General features: G+C 36.2%; 1 protein-coding gene across 1 annotated transcript; it reads right to left on the minus strand.

The window, feature by feature from the left end:
• Positions 1-2,238: 2,238 nt before the first annotated feature.
• csf3r (colony stimulating factor 3 receptor) lies at positions 2,239-20,133 on the minus strand. The gene is made up of 16 exons (XM_082149145.1): positions 19,937-20,133; positions 19,481-19,549; positions 18,023-18,319; positions 17,126-17,255; positions 13,350-13,516; positions 13,070-13,227; positions 12,815-12,968; positions 11,918-11,982; positions 11,022-11,220; positions 10,757-10,939; positions 9,207-9,305; positions 8,891-9,037; positions 8,670-8,804; positions 7,958-8,054; positions 7,636-7,717; positions 2,239-4,582 (listed from the first exon to the last, which is right to left on the minus strand). The coding sequence occupies exons 2-16, from the start codon at positions 19,536-19,538 to the stop codon at positions 4,103-4,105; spliced, it is 2,451 nt and encodes an 816-aa protein (XP_082005271.1). The 5' UTR covers positions 19,539-19,549; positions 19,937-20,133; the 3' UTR covers positions 2,239-4,102.
• Positions 20,134-23,387: the final 3,254 nt, after the last annotated feature.

The raw sequence follows: 23,387 nt of genomic DNA on the forward strand, positions 1-23,387 counted from the left end.
GTCTGGGGGTGGCCCTTTTTTTCTCCTCACCTCTCCTCATGTTATGCTGTATTCTTTCCTAAAATGCTCTGTCTTCCTGTCTTGTCTACCCCCTTGTCATATTGTATGTATGTTTGTATGGACAGGTTGATGGCGGAATTTCGCTGGTACTTGTGACTAGTGACCAATAAAGCTATTCATTCATTCATTCATTCATTCATTACCTTTCTTTGGGAGGGTTTGCCTTCGCCATGCTTCCTGGAAGTAGAGGTAGGAAGTTGACAGCCTCATGGGACAGGAAGGAAGTGAATACCTTTTTTTTTCTTTCTTGAAATCCTTTATTTGGTTGTTTGCTTGCATGTCATTGAGACATAAAACATGGATAACATCTAGAAAAATACTTACAAAAGGAAAATGACAACTATACACCGTGGCAAGTTACAGTAGTTGCTGGTGGGCATAAATGGGTTTTAAAGACCAGATAACTTTCAAATAAACATTATATTAATGTTACTGGAAGAACGTTGCCAGAACGTTAGCTGGAGGTCTGAGAATGTTCCCGGTTAGCTGGATAATACCTTAATACATTTGTTCATCTTTATTCAATTTTATTCAGGAACATATTTGGTACACAGATTATTACTCCCTGACTCTGAGTAGGTCTAGTTTCTCTATTGGTAGAATAAAACAAAAAAATCCAAATATTTAATTAGTAAATGCACAAAATCAACAACATGTACTAATACAACCTCACAGTTTTCTATTTATAGGTGAACAATGCAGGTTTTTTACCTTAACTGAACAGCTTTGGGGTCATTGGAATGGTTATATTACTTTTTTCGGGTTGAATGGTGGTCATCTCTCACCCCCCTATCGCCTGTGAGCGGAAAAAACACCTTTGCAACTTTGAGCTGGCGGCCGCAAAGTATCGCGTGATATCAGGTCTCGCGATGTAACGAATTGCTTTACGGCAAAAAAATCTGCAAAAATTCTGTTATTATTGCGCTCCCTCACGCTGTTCGAACCCGAATGAAGAAGACGTTTTAAAGAATGTCCCATCTGCTTTGATGTCGTTGATCTACTAGCCTCTGGTGTCTGAGAATCGCCAACGAGTTTTTCGACAGTGTTGTCAAATATCTATTGCGAAGCTGTAGGGGGAGCTCTATAGAGAAACCTGCGAGCAAAAAGCGAGAATACAGCGAAGAAATTCCCGAAACTGCATAGCCCAGAACTTTAACTGAAATGCAAAATTAAACTGCCATCTGTTTAAAGTCTGAATTTGATGTAAGGCCATGAAAAAAAGTGTACGGCAAAACAATGGCAAGAAAATGAAATACAAAAATGTAAGGACCTGGTTCTTTTAATGAATCATTCAAGATGACTTACAAACTCTTATCAGTCTGAGGAATACTACACGAAATGAACTTACTGAATTCAGCAGTCGTAAAAGCCAGTAGACCAGTAGACTATTGGCGCCAATGGTTTCTACAGTCTTATGTAAGCTTATGATGCTTTTGGGAAATGAATCCCACAGTGGTTACAGAATCTGCATCGGACTCATTAATGAACTCAATGTTAGGATGTCTCGAAACGAATGTTGTATAATGTTTGAAAAACGTAAGGGTAAATGCTGTTTGTTCATGTGAATGTAAAACACATTAACAATAGATTTTTTGTTTTATATATTTTAAATAAAAACAGTAACTTGAAACATCAGTTCCAGTCTTCGAATTTGACTATCCGGTCTGTCTTTCAAAAGTGCTGATATAAAACAGTCCAGATGATCATCGGTCAACCGGAGGGATAGGCCTCTTGGGACGTCTCACTGTTTGTGTCTTTGAGTGTTTCATACAAGACTGTCAGTGCTTTAGTAGTGGGGCACTTTAAGATTTTAGACTATGTCTGCAGTTTACATAGTAACACTCCTTCTACTAGTCATATGTAGTCATACTCCTTCAGACTAGTACATCATCAGACTAGTCATTGAATCATTCATTCAACCTTTTCAAACTGCTGATTCATTCGACTGTCTTTATGAATGTGTAATTGAATCAGTCACGCAGCCACTTTGTTCAACACACTGAATCATTCAGGAATCGGTATATACTAAAGAACTTATTGCCAGTGCCTTAAAACATCTGCAAGACACAACTCATTGTTAAGATTTAGCAAAAGAGATTGAAGCCGTGAAGCTACACACTCCGGTTCAGTAGGTGGCAGTATATTTTCATCAGTATGTAAAAAGAGTTTCTGCTGAGCTTCTAGAAAAGTTTTTTATTAAACATTACATGCTGAAAACCATTCACCGTCACACATAAAATTATGAATTGCCAAATCATGTAAATCTTTTATTTTATCCTTCCAGAGGAGGTGTTGCTATACATTGCCAGATGTAATCACAATTTGTACTCTTTAAAAATTTTCAAAATGCATATAAAAATACTCCATTTAAAGCACCATACAGACAAAGAGGTAAATGTATATAGCAAAACACGTATCAAACATAATGAAACAATCAGTAATTATGAAGTAAATAAAAAAAAATCACTTTCTTTTCTTTTTTCTTTTTTTTTTCTTTTACAAAAATAAAAACATACAGATACAAATCAGACATATTTGTGCTCCTTTTCTAATAGTACATACTCTAATTGAAATCATATATATATATATATATATATATATATATATATATATATATATATATATATATATATATATATATATATATATATATATGCAATACAAAAATACAGCCACAGAAATTAACACATGCTGGCCAGCATTATTATTATTATTTTTTTTGTCTTATTTACTCCCACATTGCCATCAATAAGACCCATCATCTCTTCATTGACAACAAAACAGAAATGTGCTTCTTTTAAACTGGATATCATGAATAGCATTATTTTTTTTTATTTTATTTTTTTTATGCTACTGAAATTTGCTGCAGTTTCTCAATGCTAAGAACTTTGCATTCTTGTTTAGGTAAATTCTTCTCTAGTTTTATCTGGCTACCAGTAAAACATGAAACTTGATTAAATGCATCTACTGTATGCGACACGTTTCACATATAATGGCTCTTCTATTTGGAAGGTGGGACTTACTTTATTAAATCTGCCATATTAAAAGTTCCACTTTCTCCCATTTGTTGTAATACCAGCGGTCTGTTTTATGGATATACAGTCCCTGGCAATATTAAAGACAGTTCAGATAATGAACTGAGTGGCAGTGGTCCAGATTGTTATTTTTGATGATCACACTGTCATTCATAAAACAAATATGCGAGGGAAAACAATCATGTTATGACCACATACAGCCTCTGCGTGAACGCAGACTCTTTGGCAACTAAGGCTCATTGGGAAAACCTGCCTGTGAAAACATTTTTACACAATGAAATTACATTACGTCTTGCACATTTTTCAACACTTTCAAAGTGAAATGTCCAATGAGTGGCTCTAAAAGCACATTCGTCTTTTTTTCCCAAAACGATGAACGTGAATCTGGCAACGTTTTATTGCGTTGGTTGTTGTAGTATCGCAGCAGTTCTGAATAGAATTGTCTGGTCAGTGGCTCTAAAAGGTTAATGCTCTGTCATGTTTGTTAATAATGAACCACCTATACTAAACCCTAAACATACCTGATAGTGTTAACAAAAGCAAACGTGAGAGAAAACCACATTTGGTGAAGCAACAGTGCCATTTTAGCTGCTTCTATAAGTCTTTGAGCTCTTTTATCATGATTGGTGTTTCACGGGACTCGTACTCGAGCGCTTCACATCACGAGAGCACTGCTGTATCAGGTGAGAGACTTTACATCAGAGAAGACACACGGATGAGCTGGTCATGTGATGCAAACGTCAAAATGTTTTAGTTTACAAATCTTGCACTAAAAGTGTTTTGAGGTCATAACACAATATTTTGCAAGGAACTGCATGAAAATAAGTCTATAATAAAAGAATAAAAGTGTTAGTGTTAATTTAAGCTGGAAATGGCAGTGGTTGGTCTGTTTTTTTGTTTTTGTTTTGCACGCTTTTGCAAAAATCTAGGTAGAGGCACGTTTTTCCAATGAGCCTGTGTTATTTTTCGGGGCCCCTGCATGTTTTCTATATAGACTCAAATTCTGTTTAGTTATGATCAGGATCCCTGATCTCTAAGGATCTGAGCATTGGAAATTCTTCCCAAAGTTCTTCGTTCTCCTCACTTCCAGTGGAATTCTGAGGAAATGCAGTGAAGTGTTTTGCTTTAGAAACACGCCTGCCTAGCGACACGTTCTCATATGGTGGAGGGCTGCCGGGCTCGTCCCCTCCTAACAGGGGCTGTGTGGACTCAGAGCGCACGTAGGGTGGCAGAGGGGTCGCGTGGCTTTGATGCGAACCACCGAAAACCACAGTGGCGTAAGGGACTGAGTCCCTGTCCTGCTCCGAGTCGGAACTGCAGGCCTGGAAAGAGCGGTGACTCCCATTACGACTGACCATATCATGTGACCACTGACTCTCCTTGACGTAGTCACCCTTGAACGGCTCTTTCTCAGACAGATCAAGAAGACTGAAGCGGGACAGAAACACTGACACAGGGTCCTTGTCTTCTTTATAGGGAGGCATGCCCTTGGACAAAAACATGTTAAGAAATTAAATTACTGAACAGTTTGATTGACTATTTCTAATTGACAATTCTTTTCACATATTCAGTAATAGGAGACTTGACACACTTTTTATTGCCTTTTTTTCTCTAGAACATATTTTTGTAATCATCATAACTTAGGTATCATTGGAAAGCTTAAACACTCGGAGATAACCATTTTGAAATTGGACATTGCGTTACCATGAAATCGGTACTTTAAAACCTTTTAGCAGGCTCCTCCCCCTAGTGGGCTCTCTCGTTTCAAATTTTGCTAAATTTACTGCATTATTTTATAATCAAATCTTTTTCTAATCTTGACAAAAACATATCATTGGAAAGGTCTGAGACTTAATGTTCCATGTTTGGCCACTATTTTGTGGTAGAAGTGATACTTTGACAGAACTGTGTTAATTTGTGCCAGGAGAACGCATACAAAAACAAAAAAACAAAAATCTGTGGAATATGGATGTCGCTTTTTTATGGAAGCTTGTTTCCGCCACAGAATAAAGAGTAATTGTGACTTTTATCTTTTTTATTTGTAGATATTAATTAAAAGAGTTAGAAAGTAAGAATTATGAGATATAAACACAAAAAAAAGTCAGAAAAAAAAAAAGTCAGAAAAAAAGTCACAAATCTTTTAAATTGTTTTAGTCCGTGGCGGAAACAAGCTTCCATACTTTTCGGTAAAACACCTAAAGAAAATCTCAAAGGAACCTCAATTTTTGCCATATCAATTACTCCAAAATTGGAACACAACTTGACAAGATATATGCCTTTAATTTTATAACAAATTTAGAGTCAAAATAATCTAGTAATATATATATATATATATATAGTACAGGCCAAACGTTTGGAAACATTACTATTTTTTATGTTTTTGAAAGAAGTTTCTTCTGCTCATCAAGCCTGCATTTATTTGATCAAAAATACAGAAAAAAAATGTATTATTGTGATATATTACTACAATTTAAAATAATTGGTTTTCAATTTCAATATACTTTAAAAAATAATTTATTCCTGTGATGCAAAGCTGAATTTTCAGCATCATTACTCCAGTCTTCAGTGTCACATGTGACATCCAGTCTATCACATGATCTTTTAGAAATCATTCTAATATTCTGATTTATTATGAGTGTTGGAAACAGTTCTGCTAAATATATTTGATGATTAAAAGGTTAAAAAGAACTGCATTTATTCAAAAAAAAATATATATATTTTTATAACTTTACTATGGATTTTTTTTATCAATTTAACACATCCTTGCTGAATAAAAGTATTGATTTATTTAAAATAAAATAAAAATGACTGACCCCAAATTACTGACCAGTAGTGTATATTGTTGTTACAAAATATTTCTATTTTTCAAACATTTGCTTCTTTCTTTTTTTTTTCTTTTTTAACTTTTTATTCATCAAAGTATCCTAAAAAAGTTTCACAGGTTATGAAAAAATATTAAGCAGCAGAACTGTTTCCAACTTTGATAATGAATCATCATATTAGAATGATTTCTAAAGGATCATGTGATAGACTGGAGTAATGATCCTGATAATTCAGCTTTGCATCACAGAAATAAATGATAATTTAAAGTATAATACATTGAAAACCAATTATTTTAAATTGTAATAATATATCACAATATTGCTTTTTTTTTTCCCTGTATTTTTGATCAAATAAAGTCAGGCTTGATGAGCAGAAGAAACTTCTTTCAAAAACATTAAAAATAGTAATGTTTCCAAACTGTTGGACTGTACTGCATATATATATATATATATATATATATATGTAGTATATATATATTAGGGCTGGGAATCAATAAAAAAACAACAACAAAAAACAAATTAATCACACAATTTGCTGTGATTAATTGCAATTAATCGCATTTCCCCGAAACTTGTAATCATCAGTATTTAAAAGTAGAATCACTAATTAAATTAAACAACATACAAAAAGAAAAAGGGGGAAAAAAAGAAAAATGTCCACACAAATTGGACAGAAAATAGTCCAATATTAAAATATTAAACATCAATATATACAATATATATTATACTTCATTCAGTTCTATGCAACATACTCAGATTTAACAGATTTATTTTTTGACTAATTATCAAAATAAAGTATAGTCATACAAAGCCATTATTACCAGAGCATGTGATTAGAGCAGGCCATTTTACCATTGTTGACCATGGCTATACCAGCTCAGCAAACAGAAGTCTACTACTGAGAAATGTATTTGAGCGGACTTTGCTTTTCCAGTGTGTGATCGGTACATGATTGGAGAGTTTGGGCTGTTAACGACAGAGCAGAACGCACAGCGCAAACACGGAGCCGAAAATTGAGCAGAGAGCGCAGCGCGCCGACACACACACACACACACACACACACACACACACACACACACACACACACACACACACACACACACACACACACACACACACACACACACACACACACACACACACACACACGGAACGGAGAGCGCGGTGCACACATGGAGCGGAAAAGACCCGCTCGTGAAGTTACTAAACAAGCTGTGCGAGAATGAAACCTGATCGCCGAACACGGAGGGGCGGGACGGCATATTTTCTGCCTTTTCAATGGCAGCCACAACAGGAAGTCATTAAAACGAGACAAAAAAAAAAAAGGTCCTGCGTCAATTGCGTTATTATTATTATTATTTTTTATGCGTTAAACATCTCAAATTAATCGCAAAGATTAACGCGTTAATTCCCTAATATATATATATATATATATATATATATATATATATATATATATAAATATAATATGTTCTTTAGTACAGTACATTTGCTTTACGGTAAACTTAAACTTTTGTAACTTTTTTTACACTTTAATTCTTTGAAGAGCAATAATCTGCCAAGTGTATTCTTTAAAAAGAGACCTTAGGTCTGTATTCCAAAGCATTCATGAATTATATCCATGTAAGTTAGGATAGTGCATTTCTATGTGAGTGCTCATAGAGTTAACGGGTTCATTAGTCAAACTACAGCTTCTACAGCCGTTCATCATACAGTACCTGCAGTGAGTCAGTGGTGGTCCACCTCTTAATGCTGCTGTTGGCAGGGTCGGGAATTATAGGCCACAAACACATCTTCACCCTGTGACAACCACACAGAAACCACGTTATAGTACTAATACACTGTACAAATGATTTCTAGAAGTTGCAAATAAAGATTATTGGAGTATGTTTTACAAGAAAATACTCTTTTAGTGTTTCTACTTCAAAATGTCACATTTAATTCAATGTATTACTTGCTGTTTCTTTGTAATGCATTTTAAAATTTACGAGCAATTTCTACAGTTTTTACAGTGTACTTAACAAGCCTGTGGATGCTCACCGCTCATGTTTCCCCAAACAGGTAAACACAACAATGATGACGAAAAGGGATAACCCAATGCATGCTGGGATAACAAAGATCACCATGTCAAGTCCACCTGAAAAACATTTTCAATAATCAAACCAATAATGAAAATAAATCATCCCTCTACACAGAATATAATAAATAAAATGTCAAATTTGTTTGTCTGATTAACTGCATCATGCTTAGATTTATAATATGTACAATATGAGGTTACACTTTATTTTAAGGTGTAATTGTTACAGTGTAATAATTATACATTTAAGCACTGAGTAATATTAAGCAACTATGTACTTACTATAGGGTTAGGGTAGGATTAGGATTTAGTTTAGGGTTAGTTGCATGTAATTATGCATAATTTACTGTTATTACTCTGGTAAGTACAAGTAACATATGTAACAAGGACACTGTAAAATAAAGTGTTACCCAATATGATTTATAATAAATATACAACCAAAGGAAACATTGTTAAGGCATGAGGCCACAAGAGCTATCATTTTTTTAAATATGCTATAGAATAGTTGTAGAATGTTAAGGAGTGCATTCATATAATGCATGCTTAAATGCACTTAGTGATTATGGTTTGTAAAAGTTATTATCGAAATCTTATACACAAACACTCATATTTGAATAGTATAGGTCTTAGAATATGTACTATTAATAATTGAACAGTGTGGTCAAAAATAGTCACCAATATGTACAGTTGCCAGGTGCACAACTGATCCGTTAAAACTTCCACCCATTGTAAAAACCGATATTAAGGCATAATATTTGGTAAGCGGTTGAAGATTTTCCACCACAACATTGGTCTTCTCAGTGTTTATAACTTGAAAAAGAATAGAAACATTATGGTTAATAAAATAGTTATGAAATCTGAAAATCTGTTATGAACTTCTTTGCATCATTGAATACCTCGGGTATAGTTAATATCATCCCAAAAGTAAATAGTATATCCTTGAATGATCCCATTTCTCTGTTCAAGGGGAATTTCATTCCAGCTAAGTTTGACCTGTGAATGAAGGATTTCTGGAACTTCCAAGTCTGGTGCCTCAGAGGGTGCTGTGAGAATATATGAAACATTTGTCAGCATGCTAGAATTATACATCTAGGGAAATATAAGCCCACTAGATGGAAGTGTTGTATCATTCTCCGGCTTTGCTTTTTTGCACATTGCTTCCCCAGTTCATAGAAAGCCCTCAGATGTCCACTACTTTCATGCACTACACACCTCCCTCACGGCTATATGCCATTACGGTAAGAGGACGTCCAACCCCGTCAGCATATTTGGGAAAAACTGAGATTTCATAGGGCTTGTAAGGCCTTAACCCTGAAATAAAACAGCCATGATTAGATTTGCATGCACTTTGTCAGCAACAAATAAGAAAATAAAAGATTAAATATCAAATGACTTTTAATGTACATTTTTAAAGTGACTTAGCACTTTAAACCCTATTTAACCAAATATAATTCGAATTTTTTTCCCATTATTATTATTATTATTATTATTATTACGGTACTGGTCAAATGTTTGGAATAATTAAGATTTCTGCTCACCAAGACTACATTTATTTGATCAAAAATATAGTAAAAACGGTAATATTGTGAAATAGTATTACAATTTAAAATAGAATAACAGAATTGTATTATATAATACAAAATAATTATAAAATAATTTTCTATTTTAACATATTTTAAAATGCAATTTATTTATATGAAGGCAAAGCTGAATTTTCAGTCTTCAGTGTCACAGAAGTCCTTCAGAAGATCCTTCTAATATGCTGATTTGCAGTGATAAACTACAATTCAAAAGTTTGGGGTAAGATATATAATAATTTTATTCAGCAAGGTGTCATTATGTGTTTATTTACAAGATCACGACTTAGGGGCCTTACACAACACCATTTTCAACAAAAAATGTAAACTTTTTACGCATTTTGCCGTTCATTTACACGACAACAGTGTTTAGGGGACATGAAAACACAAACGTGAAAACACGTTTCAAGTTAAGTTTTTGAAAGCAATACTGTTACATGTATACATGTAATCTACAAAAACGTGAATCTGAACAGGAAAAATGCAAAGGAAAAACATTTCCGTTTTTAGTACATCGTTGTTATGTATAAGTACCCTAAGAAAGCACTCTAGAAGGCAGAAAACTACGTAATAGCTTCATTAATGTAAAGACAACACAAGAAAAAGAGAAGAACCAAACTGTGAGCTAACCGAAAAACAAAACAAGACTCAGGTGAACATAATCAATTAATGAGTAACCATAGAAACCATCTAGAAAAGGGAAGCCACAAAAGGAAGCAGAACTTTATCGTGAAACAATGATGCATTAATTGGATCAGAAGTTACAGTAAAGATATTTATAATAATGTTACAAAAGATTTATATTTCAAATAAATGCTGTTCTTTTGAACTTTCTATTCTATTTAATTTCTTCCACAACAAATATTAAGAAGCAAACACTGTTTTTAAAATATGAATAATTGAGCACCAATGATAACTGATAATAATTGAGCAGCAAATGATCATATTAGAGTGATTTCTGAAGGATCATGTGACACTGAAGACTGGAGTAATGATGCTGAAAATTCAGCTTTGATCACAGGAATAAATTACACTTTACTATATATTCACATAGCAAACGATTTAAAATTGTAATATTTCACAACTTTTACTGCATTTTTGTTCAAATAAAAAAAAATTAAAAATCCAAACTTCTGACCGGTTGTTCATATGGTTGATATTATTATTTGCTATAATAGTAAATACCTGTTAGTAAGAGACTGGGGCTGTTTTTGTCCGTTAGACTGAAGGACAGGGGATCTGCCTCAGTCAGAGATCTCCACTCGAGCGTGTATCCCGTGACACCGGAGGACTCAAGGCTTTCCCACGCTATGAGCACAGACGTCTCCGACTGGGGACGCACACTGACATTAGACACAGAGTCCAGCCCTAAAACCAGACAAGAACATGTCATCAAACATCACTGAGAGAACATCTGTCAGAAATATAGTCTACGGTGGGAATTTACTACCTTTCTTGTGATACACTGGCACTTGGGTATAATTCGAGCTCCCCACTGCATTCGTGGCTCTCAGGTAGACCTTTTTAATCCACTTGTTGAGATTGAAAGAGCAGTTGCTTTTTTGAGTTACACACAAAGTCGTTTTAGTCTCCTTTGATTCGACAGTGTATGACAAATCCCAGCCGTTGGCACGGAAATTTTTTGAGGGCTAAAATGAGACAAGGCAGTGGTTAATGGGAAGTTTCAGGTTGAATAGATCTGCGAGATATGCAGTCGGTTATCGCAGAAAAAAATATTTAGAATTTGTAAAAACAATCAAAAGTTTTGCCTCATGTCCCTTCTTCGAATCCTTGCATGTGAAAGTTACCAGGTTCCCAGCATTACATGATCATGGCATGAGTTGAAACACTGGACGTAACTTAATATTTATAACTGACTATTTATCCTGCTGCAGTGCCTTAATTGTCCCATAATCTTTAATTGCTAGTGTATGATGTATGTTTTTATAAACATTTTCACAGTATGTTGAAGATACAGTCAAATAGAGTTTAACTTTGGACATACAATAGCATGACCTTTACAAATGTGAATGAACATCAGAGATCTTTCAATTACTAATTGACTGGTCATTTGTGTATGTGTGTGTATGTGTGTGTGTGTGTGTGTGTGTGTGTGTGTGTGTGTGTGTGTGTGTGTGTGTGTGTGTGTGTGTGTGGCTCAACCAGGGTTAGGTGCTTCTACATCAGTGTTATTCACCTATATTTTCCCTCTGATTTCAGGGAAAGGTTATGGGTAGGGTTAGGTTTAGGGGTAGGGATAGTGTAAGGACTACATTTTCGGCCATGAATATTGTTCCTGGATCAACATAATATGTTGATCACGGTGACCATCAGAAAGACTCTCACCTTCCAGTAGAGCTGTGCGACCTGATCATTCACTTTAAGCCATGTGTCCAAACGTCCAACCGGAGCTGAAAATACAACAACTAGTTCTGAGTGTCGACAAGTCATACAACAAAGAGGTAAATATACAATAGTGGACAAACGTGATGTCCGGCCAAGGGAAATTGACATCTTCAGCCTTTATTCAAATATTATTAAACATTTGTTAGCAGGTTGCATAGTTGTGCTTGGAGTCGATTGATTTATTTTGACTGCGTGAAACATTGTGCGGACAGTTTTTGGCCAGGCTTTCATAGAAAGAAATTATGAACGCATGCAAAAAAACAAGAGAGAACCAGCTAAATATTAATAACTGATTATGTTATGCTGGTCTTGTCAGCCTTTTGTTTTTTCTATGCAGTTTTTGTTTTGTTTTGCATAGTAAAATAAAACCTGTAGCTGTACTTTTTTTGCAAAATAATTTTCTCAGATAAATACCTTAACCATCTTTAGTATTTTCTTCTTCCCTCATATTTCAAATATCTAAAATATTTTTTATATGTTGATGGTTTAATCGAACTTTAGCAGTGTTTTGCTGTAGAATCACAACAATTATCTGTCGTGTCGTATTATTATAATCTTAACAAGATTATAACAATACAACAAGAGATTATAATCTCTTGTATATTTGCACAGTATTGTAATGTGCACGGTATATTTTGGTCATCATAGGTTCCCAGGATGCACTGCGACATGAACTAATCATGCCGTTGCATTTGCGGTTAACACAGATCACCAGACACTATTCCACAACTTAGTACAATTAGGTTATTATAATTATTGTCATTATTTGTACAGTCATTTGTAAAATTCTGAATACAGCATTTTGTTGTAAGGTAGTGAAGACATATAACTTGTTACCCCTCATAAGTGTGGTGCTTGTTTTCGGATCACTCCATTCACTCCATTCACTCCTTGGACGGTACTTCACTCGCATTGTGCTGCTGTAATTTGTCCCATGAAGGAGGCCACATTGTTTTATTTTGTTTTTTTGTTCTGCACTTAAGATGGAAACCTATAATAGAAGGATTATTTAAGACACTGTCTCGGATAACTTGCAAACTGTTTCACCTTTCAGCTGATCAAGCAATATTATCATGAAAAGCAATCACTTACCAACTCTTTGTCAAACTGGTTGTTCAATGTTGTCAATCTCAGCTCTACAATGAAAGATACCGACACCCATGTCTGAAACGGTGAAAGACTCCAGCTGTACAGTAAGCAGCCAGGATTATCTGCTTCAACCCTCTTCATCTCTGGAGCGCTGAATTTGGCTGTAATACATTACATAAATATATATATCAATTCTGCATAGAGCACAATCCTGGTATGAAGTCACCAATTCCACATTTATTCTTAATTCTTGACAGAGGAATAAAGATGATTGCTCTTTTACCTGTTTCCATAGGGTTCAGTTCCAGAGGAGCAGAAGTGACATTTCCTAAGACATTCACTGCTCTCACATAAACCTCAAACTTTGAAAATGGACAAAAAGAATGCCGCGGAACGGAGTAGGAATTCTCTCCAGGTGGGATCTCATATTGAGCCTTTTCTGATTTGTTCCTGGAGAAAGTAACAATTTATAAAACCTGTCACCACAACTATATCACAAATTAAATTGAATTTACTCTAGTCTAGACCATAAGAGTGAATCTCACTAATTCACAATATCCAAGTCATATTTAACCACAAAAAGTAATTGGAAATAGTACATTTATATTTTGCTGGGTCACTGTTACATTATTTTCAAGACAATGAAACACATTTCCCCCAATTGCTCTTACTGTAATGCAAAACATCACATTATTGTACATTTTTGGAACTCTTTAAAGGGTTCGATAGTGCGTTCTATATAGAACTTTAGGTTTCTTAACTCATTTTTAAAGAACCCTTTATGTTAAATAGGTTCTATATAAGGAGAACAGATACTTTAATGTTTAACAGGCTATTTACTGTACATTTTTCTAGTGATAAGTTATGTTTACAAGCTCTTTATGTCACAAGCTCTTTAAAAGTCAGATGAAAGATGAAAAGAGTCCAAAATGGTTATAATAACAAAGAGTATTTATGTTAAAGGTCCCATAGCATGAAAATTTCACTTTGTGAGTTTTTTATTAACATTAATATCAATCAATCAATCAAATTGTATTTTTTATAGCGCCTTACAGCAGCCAAAAGGTGCACAAGGCGCTTTCCAGTAAAAGCATTAATAGACAACAGAAAATAAAACACAAATATACATACAAAAAATAGCAGTCGAGTCAGAGGTTACGTGTTAAAAGCTTGTTTGAACAGATGTTTTGCTGGAATACCCTCTAGTGGACAGCTGGCGGCATATCAAGGACTGTCTGTGTGTAGTAGCTATCCCCCCGCCCCTACCCGTTTGCCGCGGGGTGTTTAGGTAAAGATAGCCAGAGGGGAGGAGTTCCGAAAAGGCACTGACGTCACCTGGGGGAAGCCAGGTTTCGGTGAGGAAAAAGATTGTGAGAGGAGATGACATCATTGAGGACAAATGTTTTGTTATTGAGCGATCTGGTGTTACATAATGCCATGCGGAACGTGGTCGAGTTGACAGGCGGCGATGTCACACGAGGAATTGGACGGAGGTTTCCTTGGACGCAACCCCGGGTAGATGTTTTGACGCGGTGGGGAACCGGAAATGGAACGCCAGTGTTGGAATTAACCGGCCGAAGCCATCGGTAGCACGATCTTTTAGCACAGCCAAGTCCTGATTGATTTCCAGTCCTCAGCGACAGAGAATCCAGGTGAGTCCTCAGCCTGACATGAAACCCCCTTCTCTGACCGCGTCTTCTGCGACGCTTACTGCCTGGTAGCAGACAGACAGGGCGTCTCAGGTAAGAAGGAATTAATGTCAACAGTGGCGGTGGTGGTTTGAAGGACTGGGCATTTAGGAGGCGATTAGTTGTAAAACGCAATTCCGGTAGCGTAGTGCGATCATAAACAATAATCGGCGAGACGGTAGCAAAAACAAACATGAAAAAACAGAGAAGCAAGTGGCAGGCCAAACATAGCGGCGCCATCTTGAAATCCCTTGAATATGAGTTCCCCAAGCCTGCCTATGGTCCCCCAGTGGCTAGAAATGGCGATAGGTGTAAACCAAGCCCAGGGTATCCTGCTCCGCCTTTGAGAAAATGAAAGCTCAGATGAGCCAATCTGGAATCTTCCCTATATGTCGTCATACGGGGAAAGGTTACCTCCCCTTTCTCTGCTTTGCCCACTCAGAGAATTTAGCCCGCCCATGAGAAAATGAGCTACGACCGTGCAAGCGTGATATTGTTTTTTCCTCGAGAGACATCATGGCTTGCAAACGAGTGAAGCATGGCAGTTGCTCAGTGTTTGGATGTACAAATGAACACAAAAGTATTTTTTTAGTTCCTTCATCCGAGCCTCTGAAGAATCAGTCGGTACTTCATTTTATTTTCTCTTTGTCATTAAAAAAAATTATCCAGAGTACAGTCTTCTCTAAACTACAAAGATTACTGATATAGATGCTAATACAGCTTTAGAACGATAGCAAATCAGAGCAACATGAAAAGCCAACAACGTAGGCTAGTGTTAGCTACATGATAATAACAACAGCATACATAAACAAACCAACTAAAGTACCGTATCCAGACACAATATTTTAAACTAACCATTCGGAGACGTCCTGCTGTAGCCGCTGAGTTGCAACTTCTTCAGGTGCTTCTCCATCCGGATCAGATTCTGGGTCAAACTGGAAAGCTTGAACGACTGCATGTCTACAAGCCATTGTGATACATCCACTGTAAACATTAGCGCATGGTACCGTGGCCGCAAGCTGGTCAAGGCCACACCCCCACCCTCCACCTTGCCCCGCCTCTCTCCTCCTCATTAGCATTTAAAGCTACAGACACAGAAATGGCACGTCCTAAGGAAAGCTCATTGAGGGACTGGCTCGTAGTGGCTGTAATTCTATACCAAGGCTGAATTTCAGGAAAGAGAGCGTTTGAGGAGCCATGAAGGAGAGGATGGTGCAAGAGTCCATGAAGGAGTGGACTGTGGACGGACGGCCGACGAGAACTCAGAGCGACACAAGAGGACAGGCCATGGTGGAATCCATAGAGGGAGGAGCCATGGAGGACAGTGATGAACCATTAGAAGTGGAGCACAAGGTGCAGGCTGAGAATAGATGGGACTGAGCAACACTAATGGGTCTGGAGACCAAGGTGGAGCCACAGCGACCAGCATCCGAGGTGGAGCCAGAGTACCAGAGGATGGAGGCGAAGCCGGTTTGACTGAAGACCAAAGAGCCGGAAGCAGGGCGGAGCCCACTGGAAACGAAGGTTGGAGGGATGAAGCATAGCTGAAGGCCCGTAGGTCTTTGGCGCAGGCAGGGTGACGACTTACCAAGGTGAAGCCGTGAGGACCATGGTCTCCGGTGGAGCCGAGGCGGAGAGGGGGTGCAGGCTCTGGCTCCATTGTGGGCATTGGCTCAGGCTCGATTTCCATGGCGAGAATCAGCTGGGTCTATTGGTCTGCATTGGGCTCTGAATCCATAACGGCAGTGGGTGTGGGTGCTGGGTCTGACTCTGGGATGGTGATGGATTGAGTGTGGCTGGACCCTGGATCCTCAGCCCTCCTCATTATCCAATCCGATCCAAAAATTGTACACTTAGCGTACAGTACAGACATTTTCTTAATTTCATAATGTCCTTAAATATAACAATATTGTTGAACACAAACTGACAATAGAATTTGCGTGTCCGGTGTGCAATACCTGTAAGTTTCCCTAGACTCCATACGCAGAAGACTGTCCATGATTTTTCTCAGCAATGTTATTTCCGGGATAGGTTGCCAGGTCTTTCCCTAGCTCTCCCCATTACATGGCTTGGGACTCACACATACACGCATTCACACCTACGGCCAATTTGGCATGTCCAATCCACCTAACCTGCATGTCTGCTGCTCTCTAGATGCACTACGGAAAAGCAAATTTGTCAGGGGAAATGTACTTGATTGTCATGAAACTGTAATGCAAAAAAAAAAAATCCCAATGATCCTAAAATTCAGCTTTGTTCGTTTTTAATTTCCTTTATCCCCTTTATTTAGATTTTTAGAGTGAATTGTGACCTTTGTGAGATTGATCCATAAACAAGCTACAGTTTTGAAAATGTCAGCAGAAATTAGTACCTCAATGTGTGAAGAGTATAACTTGTAGGAAGGCTGGCTGTATCATCACCAGGATCCCATTGACACAGGAGTCTGGATGACAGCGTTACATTCAAAACACAGCTCAGGTTTCGAGGAATGGGTGGAAGATCTTTAAAGATATAAGGAAGATTATAAGTCTGGTGAACTTTGGCCTGGAATGACAATGATGAATAGTCTTGATGATTACATTTCTGCAAATATAATATTCTTCAAATAAAATTCCTTGGTGTGAATGTAAAAACTGACCTTTCAGAGCAGACGCCATATTTAATTTGGTGTGAATGGAAACAAGGCTGTGAAGGATGGAAATACAGTCTGTATAAGATAAGCTTTGCTGGTTGAATGATCAGTACCAACATCAAAGCCTCGTTTTCATTCATGCCAGATTAGATATGGAATGGACTCTGATTAAGATCTATGACTGTAGTTAGTAATTAGCAACATAGTACTTAATCATGGACTCTTTTCACAGACGTTGATGATGCGTGTTCACAGTTATCAACATCGCATCTAGTATAGAAGTTCTTCATATATTATAAATATTATTTTTGACAATATTTTCTATAATTTATGGCATAACGCTTCCCCACCATTGACGAGTTTGTAGTACCTACTCCGTGAATTCAAATGCAGTACCTACTCTAACAGTATGTAATTTAAGATGCACAGAATTTCTCTATATTTTTTCTCTTTTTTTTTTTTTTTTTTTTTTGGAAAGCTGTGGAAAATGCATTTCAAAATGGGAATGCAAAAAAGATGTTTGCTGCCCCGTTCACCACTACATGAGTTTAACCAACTACGTATGACTAATTATGAGAAACCCTAGAAATGTGAAAAGGGTCTGTTATAATAATAATAATAAAAAAAGATCCTCACATCCCACTTTTACTGTCACTCCATTGACTATTTGGCAGTTTTCTTCCACTACACACAGGGCACAAATGATGTCTGCTGTTTGTAATAGGCTGGGGATGAGTAGGCCATATGTCCTGTTATTCTCCTGGTAAGAGAGATTGCTGGGGGCAGAATCCCCGTTAATCATCCACTCCACACGGAAGTCTTTGCCTTTGGTCAGCAAGCAGTCGTCCTCGATGGAGCAAGACACTGATACTGGTGAGCCAGCGAACACCAATAAGTCTGGAGTGTGTACCTTAGCACACGATGCCTGAATCACTGCGGATAATAAATGTATATCAGTTTTTAGTGGCCAAAAGTGATGTCTGGCCTAGGAAAATTGACATCTTCATCCTTTATTCAAATATTATAAAAAATGTGTTAATGATTTCGTAAGCATATTGCACAGTTGTGCTTGGATCAATTGTCTTATTTGTAATAACGCAGTAAAACATGGCAAATTGTGCGGACATCATTTTTGGCCAGGTTGTCATACAAAGAAATGATGAACACATGCAAAAACAAAAGAGAACCAACAATGATTATGTTGTAGTCAGTGAATGATTTTTCCTGTCAGCTTTTGTTTTTTCTATACATTGTTTTTCATAGTAAAATAAAACCTGTAGCTGTAGTTTGCCTTTTTTTTGCCAAATAATTTTGTAAGATAAATATCTCAACTAAGATTAGTGATGGGTTCTTCCCTGGATTTTGGTGTAATCAAACTTGTAGGGTCAATAAAAACAAAAATCCCCTCTGGATATCACTTTTGGACACTACATGAATTCAGGAAGATAAGTTGGGCTCTAATAATGAATTAACTAGTAACACACCGATCTTCACTAGTCTTGTGACTTTGCATTGCGTGACACATTCCTGACAACAAACTTATTTCAAAATGTGTGGGGAGTTGTTGCACGACATCAGAGAAACATTACCTTGGTGTGTCTAAACAAACAAATGACATTGCTATGTACTTGATGCATATTTGAGATTGCAATAAAATAATTTACTGTATAGCCAATGTTGTTGCTATGAGCAATACATTTTTACAGCATTTATTAACCTTTGTTAAGGCTAGTTAATACAAATACAGCTGTTCATTGTTTGTTCATCTTAGTTGACAATATACAACTGTTGATTTTAATGTATTAGTAAATGTTGAAATAAAAATGAACTAATACATGCAGTAGAAGTATGTTTATTATTATTTCATGTTAACTGTTAACTGTTCTTAACTAATGTTAACCACTGAAACCTTATTGTAAAGTGTTGCCCAATTTTTTTAGCAAATGATGAAAAGGGTCATTTATTTTGTAATTCATTTTCCTGTTTAAAAAACAATACATTTTAAATAAATTAAAAAGGTTTAAAGTGCTAGAAAAAAGAATAGAAATGGTCTCGTAATCAAAATGTAATGGGTAAAAAATTTTGTTGATTCACCTTTTATCCGTGCATTGATATATATCCACAGCACAAGCACGAGCCAGACTGATGCCATGGTTATGATGTCTGAAAGAAAAAGTGAAATCTTGTAACTATTCCAGAGAAGTCTTCAAATTACAAAACCTTCAGTTTCTAACAGTCAACATTTAAAACTTAAAGAAAAAAAGAAAAAGGGGGACAAAAGAGAAAAAAGATAAATAATAAATACATAAAACCATTTGCTTTAAAAAAAAGAAATCTTATAAAACCCTATAACATATATAATTGTTAATTAATGTACAGTAAAAATAAAAATGTACTTTGATTTTAACATGTTCTCATATATTCATATTTTAATGTACACTAACTGTTTAAAGCATTATATAATGTTTATAAATGACTTATTAATAAAATCTAAAGCATTACCAGTTATTCTAATTAAGATGGTAACATAATCACGATTGCAATACATACTTTAAAGTTTTTAAAAGCATCTGTAAGTGGTGAAGGTCACATTTAAACTCCGGTGAAGTTACTGCCCAGCGAAGTCTGGCGCACAGTCGAAGTTCTCTGTAAAAAATACAATAAAATGAAACAAAAGGTTTTTGAAATGAGCCTATCCAGCTTCTGAGAAAGATTCCTGTGTTCTGAGTAAAGAGTCACTGCTGTCATATCGTTTTTTACCATCCTGAACCACAAGAGCAAACCGAAGGAGGAAGTGTCAGACTCTTGCGAAACCCCTGCACACGTGTCCCTTACTCCCGCTTTTTACTCTTAATTATGTGGAAACTTTAACGTTTAAGTCAATTAAGTACAATTAATTATGTAGAAAATTGGCATTAATCATGGACTCGAGTCAAGAGTGCAAGATTTTTGGGATAACAAAAAAATTGCATTCAACGTTTTCACGTTGTAGTGTGGACTGTGAAAACAGAGGCATACAAACGATGGGATACGTTTAGTCATGTGACGATTGTACCAATAGATATTCAAGTTTATATGGTGTTGTGCCTGTTATGTGCTATTCACTTTCACACTGTTGCTAATGTTACTTTGCACACACTTCATATCTGTCACGATGTCAGTTTGTTTTGATTTCTGTTCGTGTCTGTGTTTGGGTAATCTGTCAATTAGTTCAGTTCTGTCTTTCTCCCCCCCTGCCTGTTTGTTTCCATGGTTACCGTTTTGATTTGAGTTTCAGTTCAGGTGTGTCTCGTTAATTAGTCTCGTTAGTTCCTCTGTTTTCTGTCTATTTAAGCCTTGTGTTTTTTTTTCAGTTTTTTTGTCAGTTCTATGTTGCATTAAGTTGTTCAAGTTCCTGAGATTCTGTTTTTTTGAAGTTTTGTAAATTTTTGTAAATAAAGCTGCTGGACTTAGATCATGTTTCATATCTGCTGCAGCCTCTGTGTAACAATATTGCAGTCCTGCAAAGATGACAGAAAATTAAATCGCATATGCTGTCCTGCTGCAAAACATGAGAGCAGTCGCATTTTAGACCAAACATATAATGGTGAGTGAGAGCGACCTGGACGCATCAGTGAATGCTGAGATACTTTGCTAAATAAAATGATCATTTGATTGTCTTGTTCTGTCTGTCTCATCTCAGTGAGCTTTTATGAGGGTTTACGCATGTGCTGTAAGGTGAATTTAGTGTTTTCCAACATTTCAGTGTGGATGAGAACATTTGGAAAATGAGAAACTTATGGAAAACACTTAAACGCTTGTGTGGATGGTGAAGCGTTTTGAATGAAAACTTGGTTTTCCAGTCTATCCAGATGAATGTAGACGTAGCCTGAGAGTGGGTGTGCAGCGAGTCAGGTGTGTGTATGATATACACGCAATATGCTGACAAAATCACTTTTGGCCACAACTGTATATTGACTTAGAGTTTGTAATGTCTGTTCAATCTTCGTTTTTCAGGAAGTATTGATGTGTGTTTTATTTTATAACTAATATGCTTATCGTGTAATTAAATTTAATTAAACACGTTTTATAATTGTCCGACAGACTTAAAGGAATCTAATCATTTTGTGCAAATAAACTGTAATATTACAGTATATGTTCAATCAATGTGATCATAATGATATGGAAAGAGGCCGATATGATTTCTACAGTGCTGGCAAGCTAATTCAGCTGTTTTCCAGTTTAAATCTAATACTTATTACAACACACAGTTGGGTCAAACCAATGCAATCAAGCTCAGAGGTGTAATTCTGCCAATCTCAGAGTGCTCAGCAAACACAAGAAAGCCGAAAGCATTAAAGTTCTGCTCCATTCTCTGCTTATCAGTGGCTCACATAAAGGCCTTCGCTTCAGAGCGACGGCCGCCAGTATTTCTGCTCTCGCTGAGGATAATTGCCTGTGGTTCTTTACAGCCCGCCTGCTAGAGAGCAGTTATCATATTTATACTGATTTCTTTTGTCACTGTCTGGCATGTTGCTTTAGCTGCATGATTTTATACGCCTGTGAATACAGCTTGCCAATTTCTCCTTTTTCATGTATGTACATCTGTGTATTTTTCTTATTTTTACGTGTTTTTGCCCATCTCTCGAATAGCTTCCAGGGATTTGATGCAGTAGCTGATGTTTGTGGTTACACTTTATTTCGATGGTCCACTTTAGACATTCTACTAACTATAAGTAACTTTTCAACTACATGTCAGCTAACTATCATTATAGTAGACTGTTAGGTTATGGTTAGGTGTTAGGGTTCGGGTTAGGAGAACAAGTTTACCTGGTTGCCAAGTTACTTATAGTCAGTATAATGTCTGTTGGGGGACCATCAAAATAAGTGTTATCAGATATTAAGTAGACAGTCTACTAATACTCTAATGAGAGTTAGTTGGCATGTAGCTGAAAGGTTACTTATAGTTAGTAGAATGTCTAAAGTGGACTATCGAAATAAATTGTTACCATGTTTTTTTCTTTTTCTTTTTTTCTTTTCTTTTTTTTTACAGAATTGTTGGTGTTACTTCTATCTTGATTTGTGTCTTGGATATAAAAATACCTTATGGCATCTTTATAACTCGTATGTCCCAATAAAACAGTGAGGTTTTGGCCTCTCAGACGTGTCACGTATTATCATTCATCCTTTCCTCAAACCATATATGCTTGCAATTCTTGTTATTTATCTTTAGCTGTGTTCTTTGAATATTAAATAACTTCGTTCAACATTAGAAATGTTATTGTATGTATTATATATTATATGTATTTTACAAAATTAAAATAAACAGCTCCAAAATCATCTCTTGTCTTTCATTGTTGTGAAATCTAGTAGAGTTGTTGCACAATGATAAAAGAGGAAGGGGCAGATTTCCTCAATCTTTCATGTCCTCTTTACAAGACATCAACCATCAAAGAAACCTTCAAAACAAACTGAATAAATTGTGTTCTTCATTTTGAATTTCATAGTGACAGACTCATATTTTTGTCCAGTTAGTAAAATAAATAAATAATCCTATTTCGAATTTCAGTTTTAGTTTTCTGTGGATGTCTTTTGTAACAGTGTTGAAATAATTCAGCTGAAGAGATGTTGGACAATGATCACAATCTTTTGTGGTAAACCATTGTTTTGTACTGGTTAGATCATATCATAATTATGACAACAAACAAACACAATTGACCAAAATGATCATATGAGTGATGTGGCCTCACTCTGTGAAATTTGATAAAGGTAATAAACAACTATTGTGGACAAACCCTTTCTGTAATATATATATATATATATATTATTATTATGTTTTACTGTAGGAGTGAAATGGGTTAAAATGGTCCAAATAATCATACTGAATACTAATAATCTCTCAGATGAATAAAGATAGCTTCCATCCCTTGAACATGAAGTATTTTCTGTACATTGTTGGGAAAGGAAGCTGGACACAGATGTGGGTTTGAAACAGGAAGTGTTGTAAGAGCAGGGGTCCCTG

This window comes from Leuciscus leuciscus (assembly GCF_965113295.1).
Source record: "Leuciscus leuciscus genome assembly, chromosome: 20".
In the NCBI taxonomy this organism is placed as follows: Eukaryota; Metazoa; Chordata; class Actinopteri; order Cypriniformes; family Leuciscidae; genus Leuciscus; species Leuciscus leuciscus.